This window comes from Globicephala melas, chromosome 3, assembly GCF_963455315.2.
Source record: "Globicephala melas chromosome 3, mGloMel1.2, whole genome shotgun sequence".
NCBI classification, from domain to species: Eukaryota; Metazoa; Chordata; class Mammalia; order Artiodactyla; family Delphinidae; genus Globicephala; species Globicephala melas.
The window spans coordinates 126319233-126341548 of NC_083316.1; the positions used below are offsets into that span (position 1 = coordinate 126319233).

Genomic DNA, 22316 nt, shown 5'->3' on the forward strand with positions numbered 1-22316 from the left:
CTCATGGCTAGCAAGCTGCAAAGCCATGATTCAATCACAGTGTTTTGAATGTGGGGCTTTGCTCTTGGCTACCACTGTGCTCTGGATCTACACGGGCGAGAGTTGTCTGCTGACACCCTTGAGGGAAAGAGACCATACATGGAGAAACTACCAGTACCGACTCCTGTTGGCTTCTCACACAGAGCTGGCCCATTTCATGGTATCTCATTCTTGCTGATCTTTCAAGGCAGCTACTATTCTCCCCATTGTACAGGTGAGGCAACTGAGGCTCAGAGACTTACGTCCCTTGCCCAAGGTCACAGTCAGCGCTGGAGCTGAGACTATGGTCTTGTTCTTCTTGCTCACAGTCCGGTTCATGCCTCTCTTTAACAACCAGCCAGATGGTTATCTAGTTCTGTCCTGAACATTTCTAGGGACAGAAGAGGTAGGAGTAACCTCAGGAGGATGGAGTGGGCAGGGGAGACTTCTCAGAAGTGGAGGCAGGAAGGAAGCTGGGTCTTGGGAGAGAGTAGAAACCCGGGTGGTCTTGGGTCAGAGCCTACACTGGCCTTTCTGCTCCCTTGAGAAAGGGAGTGGCCAGAGTCCCTTCTCTCTATGCGGAGATCTGGAGGGAAGGGGCCTGTGGCTGCCAGGTTATTAGCGGATTAGGGCGTCCTTTTAAAACTTCCTCCCGTTACTGCCAAAGGATTATAAGCATCTTCAGACAGTTACACCCATCCTTCCGCAATTATACCTGCCTCTCTTGAATGCTCCCTGACAGTTTTAACTATGGGTCACGGCATCTTCTGCCTTGGGTATCCACCACTTGGGGTGGGTGGGTTTCAGTGACATTTTGCTCAGGCCTGAGTACAAGCTGAGCAGAACAGAAGGGGGTCCTTGGCAGGCTGGAGGGTCAGGGGATGCAAAGAGATGAGGTGGGCAGCAGCCTGCAGCTCAAGTTTCCTGCCATCAGCTGCTGCCAACTTGAGAGAAGATACGTGGGAAGGAAAGTGTCCCATAGGGCTCCTCATCAGCGCTGGTTAGTCCATAGCTCACCAAGAGAGACCCACGCTGTACTTCCCACAAAGTCTCAGCTGGTCGTAACTGGCAGGGCTTATTGAGATTATTCTATAGATAATCTTGTGGAGATTCCTAAGTCCATAGATGGCAAGTGAATTGTCCAAGGTCACACAGTAAGCTGGTGGCAAAGCTATAGCTGGAACCTAGAGTTTCTGCCCCTCAATTCAGCTGCCAGGCCCTGTGTTAAATGCTTTGCATGGGTTCTTTCTTTTCATCCTCTAAACAACCCTCTGAAGTTCATCATTTTCTTATCTGTTTGACAGATGAGGAAACTAAGGCATAACAAGTTTAGGTGACTTGTCAAAGTATCAGGCCAGCGGGTGGAGGAGCTGAGATGTGAACCCTGGGAGGTCTGGCCCATGCTTTCAACCACCCTCTGTGCTGCCTTGTCTCCATGGAGACAAGGCAGCAGGCTGTGTTCTTCCACCCACCTGGGGCTGGGGAAAGGTTGTTCAGACTCTGAGGGATGGTGGACAAGCCATACCCCTTCCTCCTTGGAGACACTCAGGGAGACCTGGGACCCACTGCCAATCCAGCCCCTCCTCTGCCCCTGGCTTTGGGATTCCCACCTTCCCTCCTCTCCAGGCCATTGTTCTGGAGGTCCAGGTTATCTGGAGAATGTGGAGACCTTTCCAACTCTACTGGACACTGCTCCAAGCCTTTGGGGTGGAGATGGGGGTGTGGATCTGGGTTGTCAGAGGAGCCCGGCCCCTGGCCATGTCTATCTTGCTGAGGCAGAGGAGTCAGCACCCATGATGAGAGCTGATCCCTGGGCCAAGGACAAGGCCCCTGCTCCTCAGGCCCGTGGAAAAGAGGGCAGACAGAAAGGCAAGGTGCGGCCCACTCTCCCTCCCCCCACCCCCCGACCACGGTGACTCTAATAGGGGTGATGGTGTAGGAGCAGGGCTCACAGGTTCTCATAGCCCTCACACGTGTACCCACGCATACTCGCTCACACTCCCTACAAACACACGTGTATGCACAATGACATCTACACACCATGTTCTTATGCAAATGCTCATGTGTATATATTCACAACTGCACACACATGCACACACATGCATGCTCTCAGACACCAACACACCCGTGCATGGGGTAGACATTGGCACACACCCTCCCACAGATGCCCCCCTCATCCATGCATGCTTAACTTTCACATGTGGACACATGTGTCAGATTTGCATACATAGCAGTCCCACCTGAAAACATACAAGCACACATATTCCCTCCCTTAGGTACAGGTTAAAAGCATGTTCCTTTCTCCATTTTCTTTTGCTCACACACCTACACTGTGCAATCTCTCTTGCATGCACACACTCTCTCCTACAGGCATATCCACTCTGCACACCCACTGTCACATACCCACATACAGACCGAACCACTTTCTGTCCTTCCTTTCCCCCATCTCTTTCACTTTCATACCCACCCACACAGTAATCCTAGCCTCCCTCCCTCTCTCTCTCTCTTTCTCTCTCCCACACAGTTTGTTTCCTGGTTTCTCACAGGCTGGGCTATAGCACGTGCACTCACAGAGCAGGCAATACCCTGCCTGATGCCAATCCCCAGGACCCCTTCAGTGCCCACCCCCACCCCCCCACTGTCACCTGGGGCAGCCACCGGGTCAGAGGGATTCTCTGGAGCCATGAAGCCAAGCAGAAGGTCAGCAGCCAGGGAGGGTTTGTCCCTTCTGTCACCTGACCCCATGCACTCTAAGCCCACCCACTGGGGACAGGGGACGTCTCAAAACCAGGCCACTTACACCTCTGCATTTCGCAGAACCTTGGGTGAGTGGGCTTACATCAGCACATTTCTAACTTCCTCTAGCAGAAATCTAAACACAGAACCTTGATATAAAGGACACAAAAGTGGAACCACCCTGGTTAAAGGGGTGGGGTACTTGGAACCCAGGGAAACTTCGGTGAAAACCCAGGACAGCGTTTTTCCACGTGCTTTGTTGGGGGCGTGAAAGGTGCTTCTTATCAGCCCAGTTTCCAAGCCCATTGCTAGCCCCTCCACCACTGGGAGGGGGCACGTGATTGTGGAAATCTTGACTTTTCACAGCATCCCCACTAGATTCTGATGCACAATGACCCTTGCCATGGGGCTCTGAACGTCACTGCCCTTGTTGTTGCTGGCCCACTCGTTAAGACAGTGGATGGCCCCAGACTGCCTGGGAGGTGACAACCTTCCTCAACCTCTATTTGCCAAGGCCTACTTAGGCAGTCCTACCTGCCTAAGTCCTAGACAGTTATTCTAGTTACTGGGGCTGAGAAGGGAGAGGACGGGTCTAAGAGGGTACTGCATCTGGGTCTGAAAGGAAATGGGCTGGGGAGATGGGAGGTGGTGTTAGTTATGGGGACTCACAAAGACAGACTTAAAATGGGGTTAGTGGGAAGGATAGAGAAAAGAGGGGGGCATGAAATAGATGGGAGAGACATGAAGAAACTGAGTGAAATAGCAAGCAGAAGGATTCAGGGACCCATCGAGAGACACAAAAATTGAGGAGGAAACAGAGAGACAGACAATCAGGCAGCAGAGAGTGAGGCCAGGGAGAGAGAGGAAAGAGGCAGAGAGAGGGGACTGGAGGGGACATGGGAGGCCTAGCCCGTGGAGGAGGGAGTCGCACCTCCGAGGGCTGGGCGGGGCGGGCGGGAAGGGCGGCGCTAGGGCCCCGGGGAGCGAGCGGCAGGAGCGTGGCTCGCCAGCCCGCCCAGCCCTCCCGGCTCCCGGTCCCGGAGCAGCCTGCTAGGCGGTGGAGTGGGCTGTGGCGGAGGTTAGGAGGGGGCGCCAGGCGCGGGGGGGGGGGGGGTCGGCGGGGGTCTCGATCGGGGCGGGGTGCGCTGACGGACGTGGCCAGGTGCGCGGAGGTGGTGGCGCCGGTGAGCTCGGGGACCGCGCGCGGAGGCTGGAGGTGAGTGAGGGGCGCCGGCCGGGCAGGGGTGCCGGTGCCGAGCGAGCCTCGCCCCTTCCCACCTGTGCCGGTCTAGGCGCCGCCCATGTGGAGGTGGCACGTCTGGGCTCCAGTCCCCACACGCAGGGTGACCTTGGCTGAGTCGCTGCTACACTCTGGGCCTCAGTTTCCCCACCTGTACGGTGGGGTGGAGGCGGGGACCTGGGGAAATCTCGAAGCTCCGCGGCAGCTCAGCAGCGCGCCCCGAAGCCGGGCTGCGTGGGAGCTCCAGCCCTCGAGCCCCAGCCCGCAAGCAGATCGCGGCCGGGTCAGCCGCGGGCTGGCGGGCGGGCGACAGCCGGAGGTCTGCGCCCCCCGGCCCGCTCTGGGGAAGGGGGAAACGGCTTGACTCCGGGAAGTGGCGGGTTGGGTTCTGCCGGGGGTTGACCAACATGGGCGCCTGTGGGGCAGCGGGAACGGCGTGTGCTGGGCCCGGGCCCTCACCCCTTACCGCGGGCGGGGCGCCCGGGTCCGGCTGTGCGGGCGAGGCACGCAGGACGCGGAACCCGCAGACCGCGGGGATCACCGGCGCAAGCCCCACCTGGGGAAATCGAGGCCTTTCCTGAGTGCCTGTGGGGGAGAGGGGGACCTGTCCTAAGGACTCTACACCGCATTCTCAGTTTGCCCAGTCTGCCAAGGTGAGCGCGGAGGCCCTAGAGGTGAAGGGCGGGGCTCCTATCTAACCACTACACCGTGGAATCAGGGGGTTCCATCCAGAGCCCGGACAGGACCTTTCTGAGAACTCGGGAGAAAAGGTCTCCCTCCTCCCCACCTCCACCCCAAGTTATAGGCTAACTCTGGATGGGGACAGGACCTCGCGTGTTCCATGCCTGGGTTGTTCACAGGGACAAGAGCCAGTGGGGAAGCAGCACGCGCCCCAGTCCCCGTCCTACGCTGAGTGGCAGGTGGCACTGGAGTAAACCACCTTGCTCTGTGATCTTGGGGCAAGCCTCCTGCCCTCTCTGGCTCCCAGTGAGAGGGTGGGCGGGTGGCCCCTGAGGGGCTAACTGCGTTGGAGACAGCAGCACTGGTAGTGGCTGTAGTAGCAGTTGGAGGTTGTCCCAGCCCTGTCATGTTGCACGATTAGGATGAGATAGGATGCTGCTCAGAGGGACCAGGGTATGCTGGGGTAGGGGGCTGGGAGCCTTGCTGGTGCCAGCCTGACTGTCACCACCCCCGGGCCTGGCCCCCACCCTGTGTTGGGGGACAGCACCACAAACAAACTGATGTCCTCCTCCCAGTGCTTTGCTGTGTTATCTCAGGCAGTGGAATGGGACCTCAAGGGAGGTGAAAATACTTTGTTTGCTTGGGAGGTGGGGGAACACCTGCCTCCGTCTCCCTGTGGGATCTTGGGTTGGTGCCTCTTCCTCTCTCTCCTATCTGTACAACGAGGGGAACGGACTAGGATCATTCTGGTTTGATATTCAGAGAACTTCCCAAAAGCAAACTGTTTGCTGCTATGCTACCTTGGCTCCCCATCGCCACTTTGCAGGCCTTGAAACGGCTCCCCCCACTCCCCGCCCCCAGACTAGTACCTAAATTAAACTGTGGTTGGAATCAGCATTTACATTATTAAAATAAGGCCTTTTAACTCCTTTCCTCCCTTGTTATCTGTTGCCTTTCCTCTAAGGTAAAAAAAAAAATAATAAAGCAAAAAGAAAAAAATCCTGTGGCATTCGGGGCCTGGTTCCCAACTGATCCCTAGCCTCTGCAGTCAGCACTTTATCTAATCTCCCCATTTTAGAGTTGGGGAGACTGAGGCTGGGGAGGGGAAGAGATTTGCTCAGGGTGGTTCTGTGAGGAGAAGGCAGTGGAGCCCCCTTTCCTTGGGACAGAGCAGCTCCTTGACAAGCAGGAGGGGCCAGTGTGGCAGAGGAGCACCTGGAGAGATGGGAGAAGCACAGGAGGAACCTTTTCTCCATCTCCTCTCTACCCCTAGTCGTGCTCTATCTCCCTGGATGACACGTGTCTCCCTGAGCCCACTGCACAGCCCTGGGCGCTGGGATGGGCAGGGGTCATCACACTTTCTCCACCCGCCAGGGCTGCTATCCCACAAGGCTGAACACACCTCCAGACCTAGGGGCCCGGCCTGGGAGGCACCTTTTCCTTCAGGGCAGCTCCCAGGCCTCCAGACATGAGCTCATCGGAGATGCTGATGCCAGGAAGGGAGGGACAGAGGGGGAAGCAGGCTGGGCTGCCCAGAATGGGGCACCAAAGGCCCCTGGGGCAGTGGAGGGACGCTGTTGTCAAGGACTGGCAGGCTCTGGCCCCACTGTAGTGTGAAGGCAGGGACAAGATAGGCCAACAGAGGGTCAAGTGGGGTGGGGATGGGGACAGGCCAAGTGCTCTGGGCCGTAGTGCAGAGTTGCATGTGCTAGACCGACCTCTGCCACTTGCTTGCTGTATGACCTTGGGTGAATCCCTTGCCCTCTATGGACCTCAGTGTCCCTGTCTAGCAATGGGGTGCGTGGATCCTTAGGCAGTAGGGTTACAATAGTGAACAAGATAGGCTGGTCCCTGCCCTCAAGATTGCTCTTTAATTGGGGAAATAGACAAGAGAAAGGGAAGCAAAGAAATCAGCAAGATAGTTTCAGATAGATAAAAGTAGCCTGAAAAACAAACAAAAAGCCACATTGCTAAGATGAAGAGCACTTAGAGGGGTTCTTTGTCTTGGTGGTTAGGGAAGGCCTCTCTCTGGAGGTGGCGTTGGATCAACACCCTGAATGTTATTTGAAGGTGTGGTCATGGCTGCCTTTGTGGAGTTGGCATGTCCAGAACTTGGGTCTAGAAGAATGGGAGGGATTTGGTTGGGAGAAAGGGTGTTTCAGAGGCTGGTGAAAGGTCTAAACTAAGAGCTGGGGGAAGGGAGTGGGGTGGGCATTGGCTGTAGGTTATGAAAATGCCTTCATTCCTCAGGGCTTCAGGCTGTCCACCCAAAGGAACCCAGGCCTGTGATCGGGTCACAGGGGCAGCTGGGCTCTACCAGGCGCGCGCGCGTGTGTGCGTGTGTGTGTGTGTGTGTGTGTGTGTGTGGCGCGCGCTCAGAGTCCTTTGTGAACTGTCCCTGGACACTGTGGCTCAATTGCTACCCAGTGTGGCCAGAGGAGAAGTCAATGTGGGGACAGCCTCCAGGCCCTGTAATTCCAGAGGCTCACAAAAGCCCTCTCTCTCCGAAATGAAATCTTTACCAACTGGCCGCTGCCTGAAATTCCATCATCCTAGCTTCATCTTTTCCACTCAGTGAGGCAGTATAGTATAGTGCTGTGTTGACCCTACCCTACCCTACCCTTCTCTGTCCAGCCTCCCAGGGCTGCTGCAGGTGACGCAAAATTCGGTCTACTCCTGTGCTAGCTGTTTCCTGCGTGTCTAATACACAGATCCTGTGGTTGGACCCCTGGATTCTCTCCCCAGCTTGCTGGGAGATCTTGAGTGTGTTATATAACCTCTCTAGGCTTTTGTTTCCTCATCTATAAAATAGAAACAATAACAGACCCTACCTTGTACTGTTGTTCTGAAAATTAAATGAGATGATAAAAATAACTATTACCTATTAAATAGTATTATAATGTTTTGATCTCTGTTAAAATAGCAAGCCCTGGAGAAGAGGGACACTCGCTGAAGACTCATATCTCAGTATATGTTACTTTTTGACGTTTAGCCAGGAACAGGTTTGATAGTGGGAGGATGGGCACAGTATGGTGGAAAAGGGCCTGGATCGAGCTTCAGGAATGGATACTTGAACCTCCAGCCTTAGCCAACAAGCTGGTGGTCTTGGACAAATCATTTGCTTCCTCTGGGGCTCAGGCTTTGGGTCTGAGCTACTATGAAATGGACTAAGAAGGATATAAGGGGATCGTGAATGTGAAAGAGCTCAACAGACGCGAAAGCCACTGGGCTGGCAGGAAGGGTGGTTAGCAGGGTGGGTCAGGAAGGGGCAGGAGAGTGGGCTGACGTGAGACTCCTGCATGTCGTCCTCTGGAATAAAATCTTTTGGAGACAAAGAGTGTTCGATAGGTAAAAGCCAAAGTTCTTGAAAAATAGTTCACATTTATGGTAACTTACTATGTGCCAGGGTGTTTTACGTTCTTTACATGTCACCAACTCTATGAAGTAAGTCCTGTTATCATCAACATTTTACAGATGGGAAACTGAGGCACAGAGAGGTTAAGTGAGCTTCCCAAGGTCACACAGTGGTAACTGGCCAGGTTCAAACCTAAGCAGTCTGGCCTCTAAGCCCATGTGCTTAACTCCTGCACAACATGCTCTCTCCTGCCTTAGGTGGAGTGCCAGAGGCTCAGAGGGGCCAAGCCACGTGCTTAATAACACACCTCTTTGCCCTTTGATCCTCATCATCTCTGCCCCTCAGGTGCTGGAAGGGGGAGCCTCACTGGGTCTGGGGCCTGGGGTTCTGAGGTTGACCCTTGAGCCAGCTCAGCCTCTTATCTTCTCCCCTCATCCCCTGGGAGTAGGTCAGGGAGGATCATGTGTGCCCTGGGAATGCTGTGGGCAAAGGAGGCTCTGCCAGGGCCTGACAAGTGAGCGTCATTAGTGTCGTGAAGCTTGAGTGGATCCCAAGAGCCTGAGCTGTAATAAACTGTCATGGAGTCTGGCATGACTCTCTTCACTGTACGGACGGGGTAAACTGAGGTCAGAGAGTCCAGGGACAGGCCCAAGCCCACACAGCCTCCCTGAGTCTCCTGTACTGCCTTCTGGGCTGCTTAGGACTTGTGGGTTTCGTGACGATATGGGACTTGGGGACCCTCCCACCAATCTCCAAGGTGGCCCCTGGTCTCAGCCAGGACGTGGTTCCTAATATGTACCCTTTAGGAGGGCACATGAAGTTGGGGGATGGGGAGGGCGCTGATTAAAAAATAGACCGTCACACGCATGCGGAACAGGCCTGCCACCACCCAGCTTGAGCCAGTTGGCTCCCCTATGCCCAGCTGCCAGGCCCCACTCAGGGCTCCTGCTGGGGGCCCCGCCCACCCCACCCCTGGCTCTGGGCCTGAGGCTGGATGCTCCCAGCCACCTCCTCTCCTCTCCTCCTCCACCCCTGCCCCGCCTCCAGCCAGATGGTGCCCTCACTGAGTCTGGGTGGGCCTGTTGGCTTTAAGCTGTGCCACGGGGGGTCTGGCGTCACCACACACTGGCTGTGTGGCCTTGAATGAGGCCCTTTCCCTCTCTGGGCCTCAAACATGGATGAGTAGAGCTACCAGTTAAAGCTCTTTCTAGCTTTCAGAGCCTTTCCCAGATTCTACCTCTCATTTAGACCCGACAAACAGCGCTCCCCATTCAGAGAGGTGATATGACCTGTGAAGGCCACTCATCTGGAGCGTAGCAGAGCAGAGGGTTAGACCCACATAATCTTGCAAGTCCTGGTCCTTTACAGCTTCTCCAGGGTGAGCGAGGTCACTGGGAAACATGCAGGTAGATGTCAGCACTGGTTTTATTCATTTATTCCCTCATTCGGTCAGGAAATGTTTATTGAGCCCAGCTGTGGCCTAGGCACGGGGGCAGGAACATAGCAGAGAAATGATAGCCAAGGTCCCTGCCCGGCGGGACCTCCTTACCATGGGGCAGGGCAGACTGACACTAAAACAAATGACGATGGAATTACAAATCTCATGAGAGTTTGGAGGAGAGATAGAGGGTGCCGTGGCAGAGGAATGTGACCTCCCAGGATAGGCGCACCCTCCCTGAGACCTGTAAACATCCCTGAAGAAGGAGAAGTATGGCCAGAAAGGGACAACTGAGGGGTATGGGAGGAAAGGGTTCTAGGCAAAAGCAGCAGCCAGTGCAAAGGCCCTGAGGTGCGAAGTGCTTGGTTCCTGTCTGAGCACTTGAAGGAAGGCCAGCGTGGCTGGCGTGTAGGGAGGGCAAACACCACGAGGGGAGCTGCAGCCTGGCATGGAGGGGCAGTGGGGCTAGTCATGCAGGGCCTGGAGCCTGCAAAGGGGTTTGAGGCCAAGCCTAGGAAGGAGGAGCTGTTCCTAGTGTTGGTCTTAGAGGCTGATCTTGCCTCCTTTCTTTTCTGCTTTCCTTCCGATGCCCATCCTGATAGTGCAGTGGGCCCCCCCGCGCACTCCCCCAGCCACTTCTCAGTATGACTGAATGCAGAGTGCTCAGACCTCATCTTCCTCTGTCTGGATCTTGTTTGCATTTTAATAGCCCCCTGTTTCATCCTGCCTTCCAGGAGGGTACCAGCCCCTCGGGCCTCAAATGCAAACTGATGAGGGCATGATTTTGAGCAAGGGGCTGCAGTCACTTCAGCTGAGCGCCTCTGTTCCGGTGGATTCTTATTTCCTCTTATGGCTTGTGGGAGCCTGTGGACCCCAGGAGGTTCAGCTTTTGGCTGAATGAAGGCCCGCCCCCCGGACGACTCCTGCTGCCTGAAACTGCTGTCTGTCCCCTGTCCCACTCCAGCCACCTCCATTCAACCCCAGAGCCCCTCTAGGACCAAGCCCCAGGAGGATTCAGGAGGCCTGTGTTCTGAGCCTAGCTCTGCTGTGTGCTTTCGGGCACATCCCTTTTCCTTTCTGGGCCTCGGTTTCTCCATCTAGTTTATAGGGAAATACTCTAGTTTTTCTGTACTCATGGTATGGCAATCATGTATGCAATGTCAGCGTCACCCAGAAGCTTCTTAGAAATGCAGACTCTGAGGCCGCACCCCAGACCTCCTGAATCAGAATCTGCAATTTAACAACAACCCTGAGTAACTACTATATGTACATTAAAGTATGAGAAGCGCTAAGTCAGTCATTTTTCAACTTAAAAAAAATTTTTTAATCAAAAGCTTATAGAATCTTCTTCTCTCTCCAAAGTCTTACAGATGAAAACACATTAAGAGGGGAACCACTCACTCTGTTCATCACATGACTGGGGGTGGGGATCGTGGGGTATGGGCTAGGGGCACGGGCTTTATTGGGATGGGCATCAGAAGGGAGGAGGAAAAGAAACAGCCCCAGTGGGCGAGGGTGGGTGGTGCCCCGTCTCCTCAGGCCTCTCCTGACCAGGTGCCCCCAGGAGCCCTTTCAGCTCAGACCTCCAGGGTCATCAGTTTGATGGGTTTGGAAAGGTGGGCCTGAAGAAAGGACGCCTGATGGGCCACAGTCTAGCGATGCCTTTTCCTGCTTGTCTCCATCTTGGTGTCCTCCTCTCTCTTCCCTGAGAAATCCCTGAAAGGGTAGCTGGTGCTATTCTTAGCATGACAGGATGGCGAGCAGAGAATGTGCTAGTGCATTATTTATGCCTCTGAGTCAACAGGATTGCACTCAGGTCTCCCAGAACACGGCCCTCCCCAGCGGCCTTCATCAGTGTCTTCCCAGGACCCGTGACCCATCCCTCTGGCCCCGAGCATCTCTGCTCTGTGCATCCAGCCCCCATGCTGGGAAATGGGTCATGAAAGACAATGATGAGCTGCGATCAGGAAGAAGTTCGAGACGATATCTCATTTCTCACCCATTCGGGTGCGTATTAATCGAGCCTATGACACGTGGTAGGTGTGGGTGCCCTGATGACCGCTTTGTGGGTTCCTGCCTTCCAGGAGCTCATACTTTAGCCTGCAAGTTAGTGGCGCTCCAGCATTGCAGAAGCGTGTGTACTAGGCGAGATGCTGGGTACTTTGCACAAAAGACCTTATCCTCACAATCACCCCGAAGGATAGGAATTAGGAGACCCCTTCGCAGAGGAGGAAACTGAGGCTTAGCATATACAAGGTAGTGATCTGCGCAGATGGGATCTGGACTCAGGTTGGCTGGAACAGAAACACCATTCCAGATCAAACGGTAGCATGGAGCATAAGGGCTTTGGGAAGCCCCTGCCCTACCCAGTGAGAAGGGTATTTCAGCTGGAAGGAAATTAACCGGCTGAGGTTGTCCCATTGTCAGCGAACCCCAAGTGACTGGAAAAGTCAGTGCACCTGGAGTGGAAGGACTGTGTTTGCTGTGTACACAGTGCACACTGTGGGCTGGGCTGTGACAAGGCCCCGAGGTGGCGCATCTAACGAAGCTGGCCCAAGGACTCTGGCTGGGAGCCAAAGACCTGTGTTCTGTGAGATTCTGGCCAGGCCCCCTGACCTTTCTCTGCCTCAGTTTTCTAGTCTTTAAAATAGCATCACAATCCCTGCTCTACTTCTTTCTCTGACGGATGTGAAGCTGCTAGGAAAACTATAAACGTGTGTGCATGTTCAAGGATGGTGTATGAGCAGTACATAGAATTACTTATGTAAATATATTTTCTCACTTATTTTTTGTTGACGTGGGTCTATCTGCCAGCCTATGTTCCAAGCATTTCCCTATATGTTCATTTAATTATAAACACATTTATAAAATCATGAGCTCTAAAGCCCACTGGGTCTCCAACCTAGCTGTGCTTCAGAACCCCTCAGGGAGACTGTTAACGTGCATATTCTGTGGTCCTGGGTCTGGGGCGGAGCCCAGGAATCGGCATGTTGGACACACTCCCTGAGAAATTCTGCCGCACCCACAGGTTTCCGATCTGGGCCAGAGGGGACAGGACTCGCCTGAGGCCTCGCGATGTGTTGGAGACCAGGTTGCAACTAAAACCCGGGCCTGAAGCTCGCAGTCTGGCCTTTTCCTTCTACTCATCAGCTGCCCCCTGAGCTCCCTAAAGGCATGAAGCCAAGGATGCGGATGACTGTGATGAGCGATGATGCCAGTAGCGGCTGATCCTGTTTACAGTGCTGGGCTAGGCATTTTCCATGGCTTTTCTATTTAACTGCAGTAGGGGTAGAAAAGGGGACATGCTCTACAGCAACGTGCTCCCTTGGGACATCTGAGCAGCAGGTGGCCGATTTTAATGTAGCCCTGGAAATGGGAAACCATGACTGAGGTGCAGAGATACGGAGAAGTGAATTTGAAACCACGCCATCGGGGCACTTGCCCTCCAGGCAAGGGTGGTCTGGTAACTCAGAGACAGGGCAGGCTGGCAGGAGGGAGACACATATGTCCGCTCATAAGGTGTGTACCCGCTGCATGTGCATCTGCGTCAGTGTGCCACCTGAGTACCTGTGTGTCTCCACATGCATACCGACGGGCGCTATGCGTGCACACACGGGTGTGTAGGTTCTTCCCCCTCTACCGGTGCACACGCAAAGAGCACCTTTGTGTGTGGGTGTGTGTGCAGAGGAAGATATACTATTGCTGGCTAGGCTCTCACCAGCATGAGGGAGCTGTCCAGAATGTGCGTGTTGCAGGGGGTGTGTGTGTGCGTGTGCGCACAGGCACAAATGGTTGCAATGCAGGGGGATCCCTGAGACCCTGCAGGCCACTAGAAAGACCACTAGAGAAGCTGGTTTCCTTATTCATGTCCCACCTCCACATCACGTGCACCATCCTCAACCTGCCAGGTGCGAGCCTGCCTAGGGACCTTAGCACTAGCTGTTCCCTCTGCCTGGTCTTTCCTCCCCTAGAAATGCACAAGCCTCACTCCCTCACCTTCTTCACTTCTTCACTCCGATGGGACTTCTCAGTGATGCCTCCTTTGATTACCTTATTCACCTTTGCACACCACTCCCCACCCTGTGCAGTCTGTATATCTCCCACCCCTGCTTTATTTTTCTCTACAGAATTTATTATAGAATAGAATAAGATTATAGATATATAATATAATAAGATAATAAGATTATAGAAATAGTCTTATTTTTTGGCTCCCGTGCTAGAATGCAAGCAGGGCTTTATCTGTTTCTCTTCATGGCTGTGAACAGTGCCTGGCCCTTAGTTGGTGTGCAATAAATATCAGTTGAGTGAATGAGTTCATACACGACCTATACTTGTTTTCTTTAAATTGTCTAACTTTTGTTGCTGAAATATCCACTTTTACCTCTCCCTAAGCAGTACTGTACCTTTGATGGATTTATTATCCTCCTTTTCTAATACACATGTGAAATTTACATAACTAGTAAGATGTTATTAAGTATCAGGGTACCACTTAAATCCTTTTGCTCCCACTAGAGGTGTGGGGGTTCCACACTCTAGGAATCACTGGTCCAGGCCAATCCCTTCTCTGAAACAAACACATGGACAAACTGAAACCCAAAGAGGGTCAGGAACTAGTCCAGCATCTCACCCATATTGTGACAGAACAGACTGGAACCAAATCCCCTGACCTCCAGCCTGCTTTCCTTTTGCAGTTTGAGGGACAAGGGGACGGTTCAGCCTCCCTCTGGCTGGAGACTCCTCCAGCTGGAGGGGAGCCACACATGCCTGGTAACCGGCGAATGGCATGAGGGGATGGCAGGGTCGGTAGCCTCCTGCCCGCTCAGGACCACAGCACCCTCCTGGCTGCAGACTGCGTACTGAGTGGTGGGAGCCTTGGCCATACCTTCCCTCCCAGGAGTCTTGGGTCTGGGGCCATCCAAGGGGGCCTGGGTGCTCACATCCAGTAAGAGGCAGACCTGGTATTCAAACCTGGTTCTCTCCTGCTACAGCACAGTTAGTTAGAGGTTGACACTGGGGTTCCCTTGCTGAGAGGATGCTGGAGGGGGAGGGGAAGGTTGGGCTGTGCCTGACTATGAGCAGAAGAGGGAGAACAGCCCCAGAGAGGGCTGGAGAAGGGAGGGAGACAGACAGCGCCCTAGCCTGGTACAGTTATACAAAGGTAGGTTTGTGCAAAAGGCTGAAGTTAAATCCCCCTCAGGTGTGCACAATGCTTTATGCTATAGAAATAATTTGTGCATCTCATTTGCTCAGCAGTGACTCTGCAAAGCAGCTATAATCATCCCTGGTTTACTGATGAGGAAGTTGAGACTCAGAGGTGAGGTGACTTACTAAAGGTAGCCCGCACAGGATGCTTTGTTGAGCAGGACGTGGGAAGGGAACAGGCTGCACCTCTGGTTGGATTTGGTAAAGGAGGGCTGTCTGGGGGAGGACAGACAGGCTGAATAGATATGGGAGTAAGAGGCAGGAGTGGAGAGGGTAGACCACTCACTGGCCAAACTACTTTCGCGAATCATAAAACCTTTCTGAGCCTCAGTTTCCTCATCTGTAAAATGGGTATGACAGTACTTCCAGTTCACAGCTTGCAAAGATAAATCAAAACATAATGTAGTAATGCCTGGAACATAAGAGGCGCTCAGTAAACAACAACCTGAGTAGTAAAAGTGAAGGGCGCCCAGCCTCTGGCGAGTTTGCCCTCGGAGGTCACCTGCCACAACCGAAAGATTCTCAGCACCTTTCCCAGCACCTTCTTCAGCAGATATGAGTGACCCTGAGAACAAAAGAGGGTTGAGAGGCCTGGGGGAGCGGTGAGGGGCTGCAGGCAGCTCGTCTATCCCGGGGCCTGGCAGTGAGGATGCCTCAGGGAGAAGCAGCAGCGTCCCCATCCCCGCCCCAGCCCAGGATGGGGCTCTGCTCTACAGGGTGGGGAGGCGAGCTGGGACTGCAGCGTGCTGGGGCCGTCATTATCATTCCTCCAGCATTTTTTTCTCCCCGTTATTTATTTTTCTGTGAGGAAGGAATGTGGGGAATTTACCACAGGGCGCTGGCCTTGCTTTGGGCAGTGCAGCGGCCTCTTCTATGAGAGGGAAGCAGCAGAGACAGATGGCTGGGGAGGTGGAGGCGGAGGAGGGTCCTGGCTGAATCTGTGGCCCCGGTGGGGCGGTTATGTAACCCACCCGGAGGCCCAGGGCAGATACCACGGTGCTTCTGAGCTCTAGGCATGTGCATTCCCATGTACATAGCTCCCTTGGAACTCTACCTGGACCACCCCAGTCACCCTTAGCTTCTGGGCAAGCCCAGTGGTGGACGTGTTCCTCTGTCAGAGGTGCCTTCCTTTCCAGCTGTCTTGACTGGAGGTGTGAGTGGAGGGGTGTAGAGGATGGGGTGGGGACCACCTTGAGCCTTCCAGCCTCCACTGGCCTGTCCCATTGCTTGAAATACTTCCACATCTCCATCTTTCAAGACCTAGGGCATATGCCACCTCCTCCAGGAAGACTTCCCAGATTTCTTCATCCTCGTTCATCTATCTCTTAAGCTCTGTATTCTCCTGGCACTCGATGGAATATTCTGCCTCTTGGATCTAACACTGCCATTTGAGGTTTCATCTCCCTCTTCACCCAAAGTCTTGTTGCTACCTCCCTCCTTCCTGTCTCCCCTTCCTCGAGGAACCACCCTCTAGATCTCTGACCTAGAATCTCCATAACTCTGGGATCTAGACACATCGAGAATTTGTCTCCTGGGGTGAATGGTGGAGTGACATGTGAAGGTAGATTTGGACTGTGGGAGTGCTCATCCTTCAGTCATTTGTTTAGTCAACACTTAGTGAACCCCTCCTGGGTGACGGCCTCTGCTGAGTCTGGGGAATTTAGAGAGAATGGGACCAACTCCAGCCCCAGGCTGCCCCAGGGCCAAGAGGAAGGGCTGTATCTTTGTCGAGGGCCTTGGGCTGGGTGCTGGGGACCCTGAGATAGACTAGGCTCAGCCCTGCTCCTGGCAGAGGCATAGTTTAGGGGAAATGCTCTCTCTCCCGCCCTGGCTCACCACCTTTACGTCTCCTGGATTCACTGTTTTCTCTGGAAGGGTAGGGTGTGGTAGTCCTTTCTGTACTCTCAAGGCTCCCAGGGCTGGGATGATGGAGGCTGATGCAGCAGGAGAGGGCTTGGGGGTCGCGGGGGAAGCCTGGCTTACCAGGGCTGGACTGGGGGAGGTGGGAGCCTGGGTCTGAACTCGGCTCCCGGTGAACCAGCCCCTTCCAGTTTGTTGTGCACCTGGAACTGAACCTGCCTCTCTCTGGGTCACCATTTCCAAGTCCCTGAAAACCTAACTGTAGATTAGTGTTTAGGCCAGTAGAGCAGGCAGGAGGAAGGTGGTGGCTCCCGGCCTTTGGGAGAGGAGGACCGCATAGCAGGGCCCTCGTCAGCCAGCAGTGAGCAGTGCCTGTGGCCTACAGGGATACCTGCTAGCCAACACCCATGCCGACCTGACTTAGCCCACCCACCCTGCCCTGCATGATCCTGAACCCCTGTCAGGGAGATACCAGGAGTTGGGCCAGTCCCAGCCTCCTTCCCCTTGGGCCTTGGCTCCTGAGCTTCCTCAACCCGTTGTTTCCTTCAAGCCCTGCTCCTGCTGCGAGACCCCTGGGCCCGGTCGAGTAGGGGAGGGGCACTGATCGAGGAGTCTGGATGGATTGATGAAAGCTTCCTGGAGGAAGTGGCAGTTGGGCTGGGCCTGGGACAATAGGTGGGAAAGTGAGTGTGCTTTGTGGGCTGAGCTCTTCAGAAGGAGGGACCCAGGCTTGGGATCAGTCAGACTCCCGGCTCCAGCTCTGCTCTGCCTGTCCCTTGCTGGCTGTAAGACCTGGGGTGAGTTGGCTAATTCTCTGGGTCTCGTTTTCCTCATCAATAAAACAGAGGTAAGGGGGCCTCTTTTATGAGTTGCTGTGAGGATTCAGTGAGAAAATATATGCTAAACCCTTAGCTTGGCAGCATCTGGAGCTCCTCATGTGTTGGCTGTTGTCATCTTCATTGACTCCATCCTTTCTGCAAGCCCCCGGGGAAGGTGTAGGGGACAAGGCGGAAGCAGTTGAGGGCCCTGTCCCCCGGCTCTTGCACTCTCTGGGGGAAGATAAGACCCAGACCCTGACTGCTGCAAAGCAAGATGTTGGGAGGAGGCAGCAGGGCCCATGTGATGGGTCCTGGGCTGGGTGCGGGGCCACCCTGGGTTCGAATCCCAACTCTGCCTCTGGCTAGCTGTACCACTTAAGTCACTTCACCTCTCTGAGCCCGTTTCTCCTCTAACATGGAGATGAGGGGACTGCTGACCTCCTGGCTGCTGTTAATGAAGCCAGGGCCTGGCATGGGGCATGTGGTGAGCACGCCCCGGTGAAAACTCTGACTAAAACAAATAATATGCCAAGTGATGAGGTTATTAAGCGGTGCAGATAAAACACTGATGATCTGGGGATTGAGCGTGTAGAAAGGATAGGAGACAGAGACGGGTTCCGGGTGGACAGATGGGCGCAAACCCACAGCGGAGGCTGGAACTCGCAGGGCAGGCGTGGCACCACGAGCCGCTGGACTCCCTCTGACGGTTGCTGAGGGCGCAGGGAGCAGGTGAGCGAGCTCTGACATCAGGGACCATGAATGCCAGGACGAGGACTGGCTGCTTGAGCCCCCATGTCCTGGAGAGGAGGAGAGAGACCCCAACACAGAGTGGAGCCAGGCAGGAGGAAGACGGATCTGGCAGCGTGGGGTGGGTAGATTGTCGGGGGAGAGACTGGGGGCGGAGGGACCATTTAAAAGGCTGTTGCGAAATCGGTTTTCCTGATAAAGAGCTAGGCTGAGTCATCTGTGGAGGAGAGAAGTCACATCCAGCTCCTCCGCGTTGCCGTCAACGTGGGATTTTCCTCTGTGTCAGCTAGTCGATTGGCTGCCTTTCGCGGAGGCTTTGAGAAGCAAGGCCGGCTCAGCATCCGGAGGGAAGCTGGGCTGCAGGGAGGACCCAGCCGGAGTGAGTAAAGCGAGCACCCAGAGGTGCCTTGGTGGTTTGGGGTGTGTAACTTAGGGCGTACAGCATCCTCCTGTGGTCTCAGTTCCCGCTGGGCATTAAGGGAGAGGCGTGCCGTGACTTCTGCCGGCCGGTGGGTGGCCAGGCTGGAGCTAGGTCTGGGGCTCTTCACTTCCATTCCTGTGCATCTCCCGTGACTGGCAGTCCTTCCCACCTTGGTATGAATTATTCTCTGCAAGGAGGCCTGGCAGTCTGCTGGGACTCAGGCAGGTTGCACTCACCAGGACTTTGGCATGGATGGAGAACTCCCCAGGGAAAGGAGGCTGTGTCATTTCCTCCTTTCAGCAGGGAGGATGCGGGGCAGGGGCTGGCAAGGTAGTCAGGCCATTACTCAGGTCCAGTTCATCTTCCTGCCCCCGGCTGAGGCCGAGGTTGTGCAGCAGCCAGCCATTGGTTCCTTCCTGACCCCACCAGGGGGGCAGTTATCCCAGCCTGTTTACCTGTCCCGTTGCCAAGACTCCCAGGCAGCCACAATGGGCCGTCTCCAGCCAGTCTCTCTTCCTACCTCTGGCTCCCTGTCCCACTCCACCCTGCCCGGGCCCTGGGCACTCCCATTGACGGCAGCCGTGTGAAGAAGAATTTCCTTGAATTCTCTCCCTGTCCTGACCTTCTGCTCTGGCCTCCGTTCCCCTGCCCTGCCTCCCTCCTCTGGATCCTCTGTCCAAAAGGCCTGATGGCCGGCAGAACAGGCAGCTGCCTACAGAAGTAATGGAGTGGGAGAAAGGGCTTATATACCCTGCCTGAGCACCACTTGAACTCAGGTCTCCTGACTCCCCACACCGTGCTCTTTCTACTCCACTAGTTTTTTATGTCCTAGCAGTCATCTCTACCTTAGTCACAATGCGTTTATCAGCTCTTCTCCCGAGAGGAAGAAGGACGACAAAGCATGAGTTGCTCTGGGCAGCTGAATATGAAGAGGCGAGGGCACTGCCGCGGGCACTGATCACGAGATGTGGAAACAGAGGGCTCTTCAGACCAGCATCCAGGAGCACCAGAGTCTCTGTGGGTGCCCCTCCCACCGGAGTCAGGATCCGGAAGGCAGGGTGGTTAAGAAATGAGATTCAGCAAAGCCAGATTTTGAGTTTTGAATCCCAGCTCTGCTACTTAAAAGTCATATGACCCCGGGCAGGTCTTTCTGAGCTCTGGTTTCATCTGCAAACTGGGAAGAGCGCTAGTACCTATCTCTTAGGGTCATCGGAAGGATCGAACAAGACGATGGGGCTACAGTGCGTGGCACAGCACTTTCTACGGGGCAGTAGTGAGGGCTCGCTAATTATAGCACCCGCTGCGATCTTCATTCGAAGGGCTGTACTCAGGGCTTCCTGTCCCCCTTCCCCACTTAGGGATTTAACCCTGTTGGACCCAGGTCTCCTGACGCTGGGCAGCTCCTCCTTGAGTCTGCCCTCACCCCTCCATCTCTGGAAGGCCGGTCTTCAGAGCTCCTCACCCGTTGTCCAGGGTGGGGCTTTCAAGGACCGGCCCTGAAGAGGCTGAGGGAAGAGGGGGTGTTAGGACTTGTACAGGTGCAGGCTGCAGCCAAGCAGACTGGGGGCTCAGCAAGGGGCCTCTCCCCTGTGGCCCTTGGCCACCTCTTGCCTCTCTGACACCAGGGACCACAATCTTGGACCCACCTGGCTGGGGCATCCCTAGAGGTGGCAGTTCCCTAGTCTGGGGAACTTTGAATGGAGCTGCCACCCCCAGTACCCTGCAGTGGGGGACTCTGGGATGCCCGTAGTTGGCCCAGCCCCCCTTCTCCCAGCTTTGTTTGTGCAGGGTGGCAAAAGTCATCTGGATTGCTGGCTGGGTCTGGTCCAAGCCTCCTGCCAAATTCCTTTTCCGTGGAGTCATTGCAGGCTGGGATGGGGGGCACGGGAGCTCCCTCAGAGGCAGGGCTCTCTCACCCCCTGGCATTTTCTGCTGGGTTCCTCTTGTCTCAGAACAACAGCGTGGGGAACGTTCCCAGCCTGGCTGGGGGTCAGCAGACCAGGTCTTGGCCCATGGCCTCCTCTGCAACCCCTTCCCTCTCTAAAGCCTCCCAGGCCAGCTTATCCCCGAGGGCCCTTCACTCTCTGACACTGGAGCATTTTCTAGCCCCATGGCCCTTAGAACCAACCTTGGGATAGGACTGAAGCAGAGAGGCGAAGAGAGAAAAGAGAAAAGTGCAGGGATTTGGGAGGTCTGAGTTACACAAACACTGAAGCCCTTTCTAGGAGCCTGGCACGGTGGGGACCCGCTAGCCGGGTACACAGTAAGAGCCCAATCTATGTGAGCTACGATGGCTGCAGTTGTGTCATAAGAGCCACTGGTGGGACCAGGGATGTTTATCCTGACCGTGCCCCGTGGGGATGTGATTTGTGCCTGAGTCTCTGCAGGGCTGTCAGGTTGCAAAGAGAAAGCTCTTTATCTGTGTGGCAGTGAGGGGCAGAGTCATGTCAAGAGGTGGGAGTTAACATGAGGAGTGACTTTATAGCTAAAGAAAGAATGTTAATTAGCAGAAGGTACATCTTCAGGGTAGTGAGCTCCCTGTCAGTTGAGGGTATAAACAGAGGCGTGTACACGCAGGGACATGGCTTTAGGGACGCAGGAATTGTGTGGGGGATTGGACCCGGTGACAGCCATCTCTGAGATTCTGAGGTTCTGTGATTTGGGGCAATGATCCCTGCCTCCCAATAACTCTAGAATCCCCTGTTCGGTGACCTTAAGACAGTCACCCCTCTCAGGACCATGATCTGTAGGGTGAATCTCCTTTGCTAGAAGAAGCGCTGACCCCTTCCAGGGTGTCACGTGGGGTCACCGTCAACTCCATCCCAGAGTAGCATGAGCCCTCGGTCCTCTCCACTTGGGCTGAATGACAGTAACCCCCCTGGCATCCACGATCTCAGTGTAGCCTCCTAACCCTAATGTCAGTGCTTTTATTTTTATTATTATTATTTTTTTGCGATACGCGGGCCTCTCACTGTTGTGGCCTCTCCCGTTGCGGAGCACAGGCTCCGGACGCGCAGGCCCAGCGGCCATGGCTCACGGGCCCAGCCGCTCTGCGGCACGTGGGATCTTCCCGGACCGGGACACGAACCCGTGTCCCCTGCATCGGCAGGCGGACTCTCAACCACTGCGCCACCAGGGAAGCCCCTGTCAGTGCTTTTATTACCTTCTTCTCAGCTAAGGAAGCTAGCCCCGAGAGATGTAGTAACTTGCCAGGGTCACACAGCTAGCAAATAGCAGAGCCTGGATTTGGGCCGGGAGGCTTGGTTTCTAAGCAGACCAGAGGAGATGGACATCACATGAGCTGAGCAACTCCTCCTGTGTTGCTGGCTTGTCCCCTACTTAAGTTCCCCACAGGGGAGCAGCCTGGCCCAACCCCCAAAGCCTTCATCATGGGGTGATCCAGGCAGGAGAGGAGCCCTACCAGGAGGAAGCAGGCGTCAGGGACGCATGGGCCAGGCTGTGTGCTGTCACTGTTCTGGACCTGTGGCCACAGGTGTGTGTGGTGGGGAGCCAGGTCGTGATGGGAGGAGGGAAGAAGGAGCTTGGGGCCAGACAGCCTGTGGCTGCTGGGCCTGGTCCCAGTGAAGCAGCTGTCGGCAGCCACTCTGTCCTATGTGGGCCTCCCCGCTGAACCTAGTGTGAGCTCTACCCTGCACCGCTCTCCGAACCTTGGTTTCTTCATCTATAAAATGGGGGTGGTAGTGAAACAGCTCCTCTATAGGGGCCCTCCCAGCTCTGAGAGTCCATGAATTCTGAGCCTCGCTGGCAAGATGCCTAGAAAAACTGTCCCTGGAGACCCA

The 22316-nt window shown here is 54.9% G+C and overlaps 1 protein-coding gene across 4 annotated transcripts in view; it reads left to right on the forward strand.

Annotated features, from left to right (window-relative positions):
* The first annotated feature begins 3726 nt into the window (after positions 1–3726).
* The window catches only part of SYNPO (synaptopodin), a 30460-nt gene continuing 11870 nt past the window's right edge, over positions 3727–22316 (forward strand). The window contains exon 1 of one of the 4 annotated variants that reach the window (XM_060296453.1): positions 3727–3832. Coding sequence is in view for 1 of the 4 variants with exons in the window: in XM_060296454.2 (XP_060152437.1) it covers positions 18141–18216 (76 nt within the window). In the remaining 3 variants the exon portion in view is untranslated. Of the gene's footprint in view, positions 3833–3870; positions 3971–18040; positions 18217–18307; positions 18475–22316 lie in introns of those variants that run through there. The other 3 variants (XR_009563495.1, XM_060296454.2, XM_060296452.1) reach the window with 3 other exon arrangements.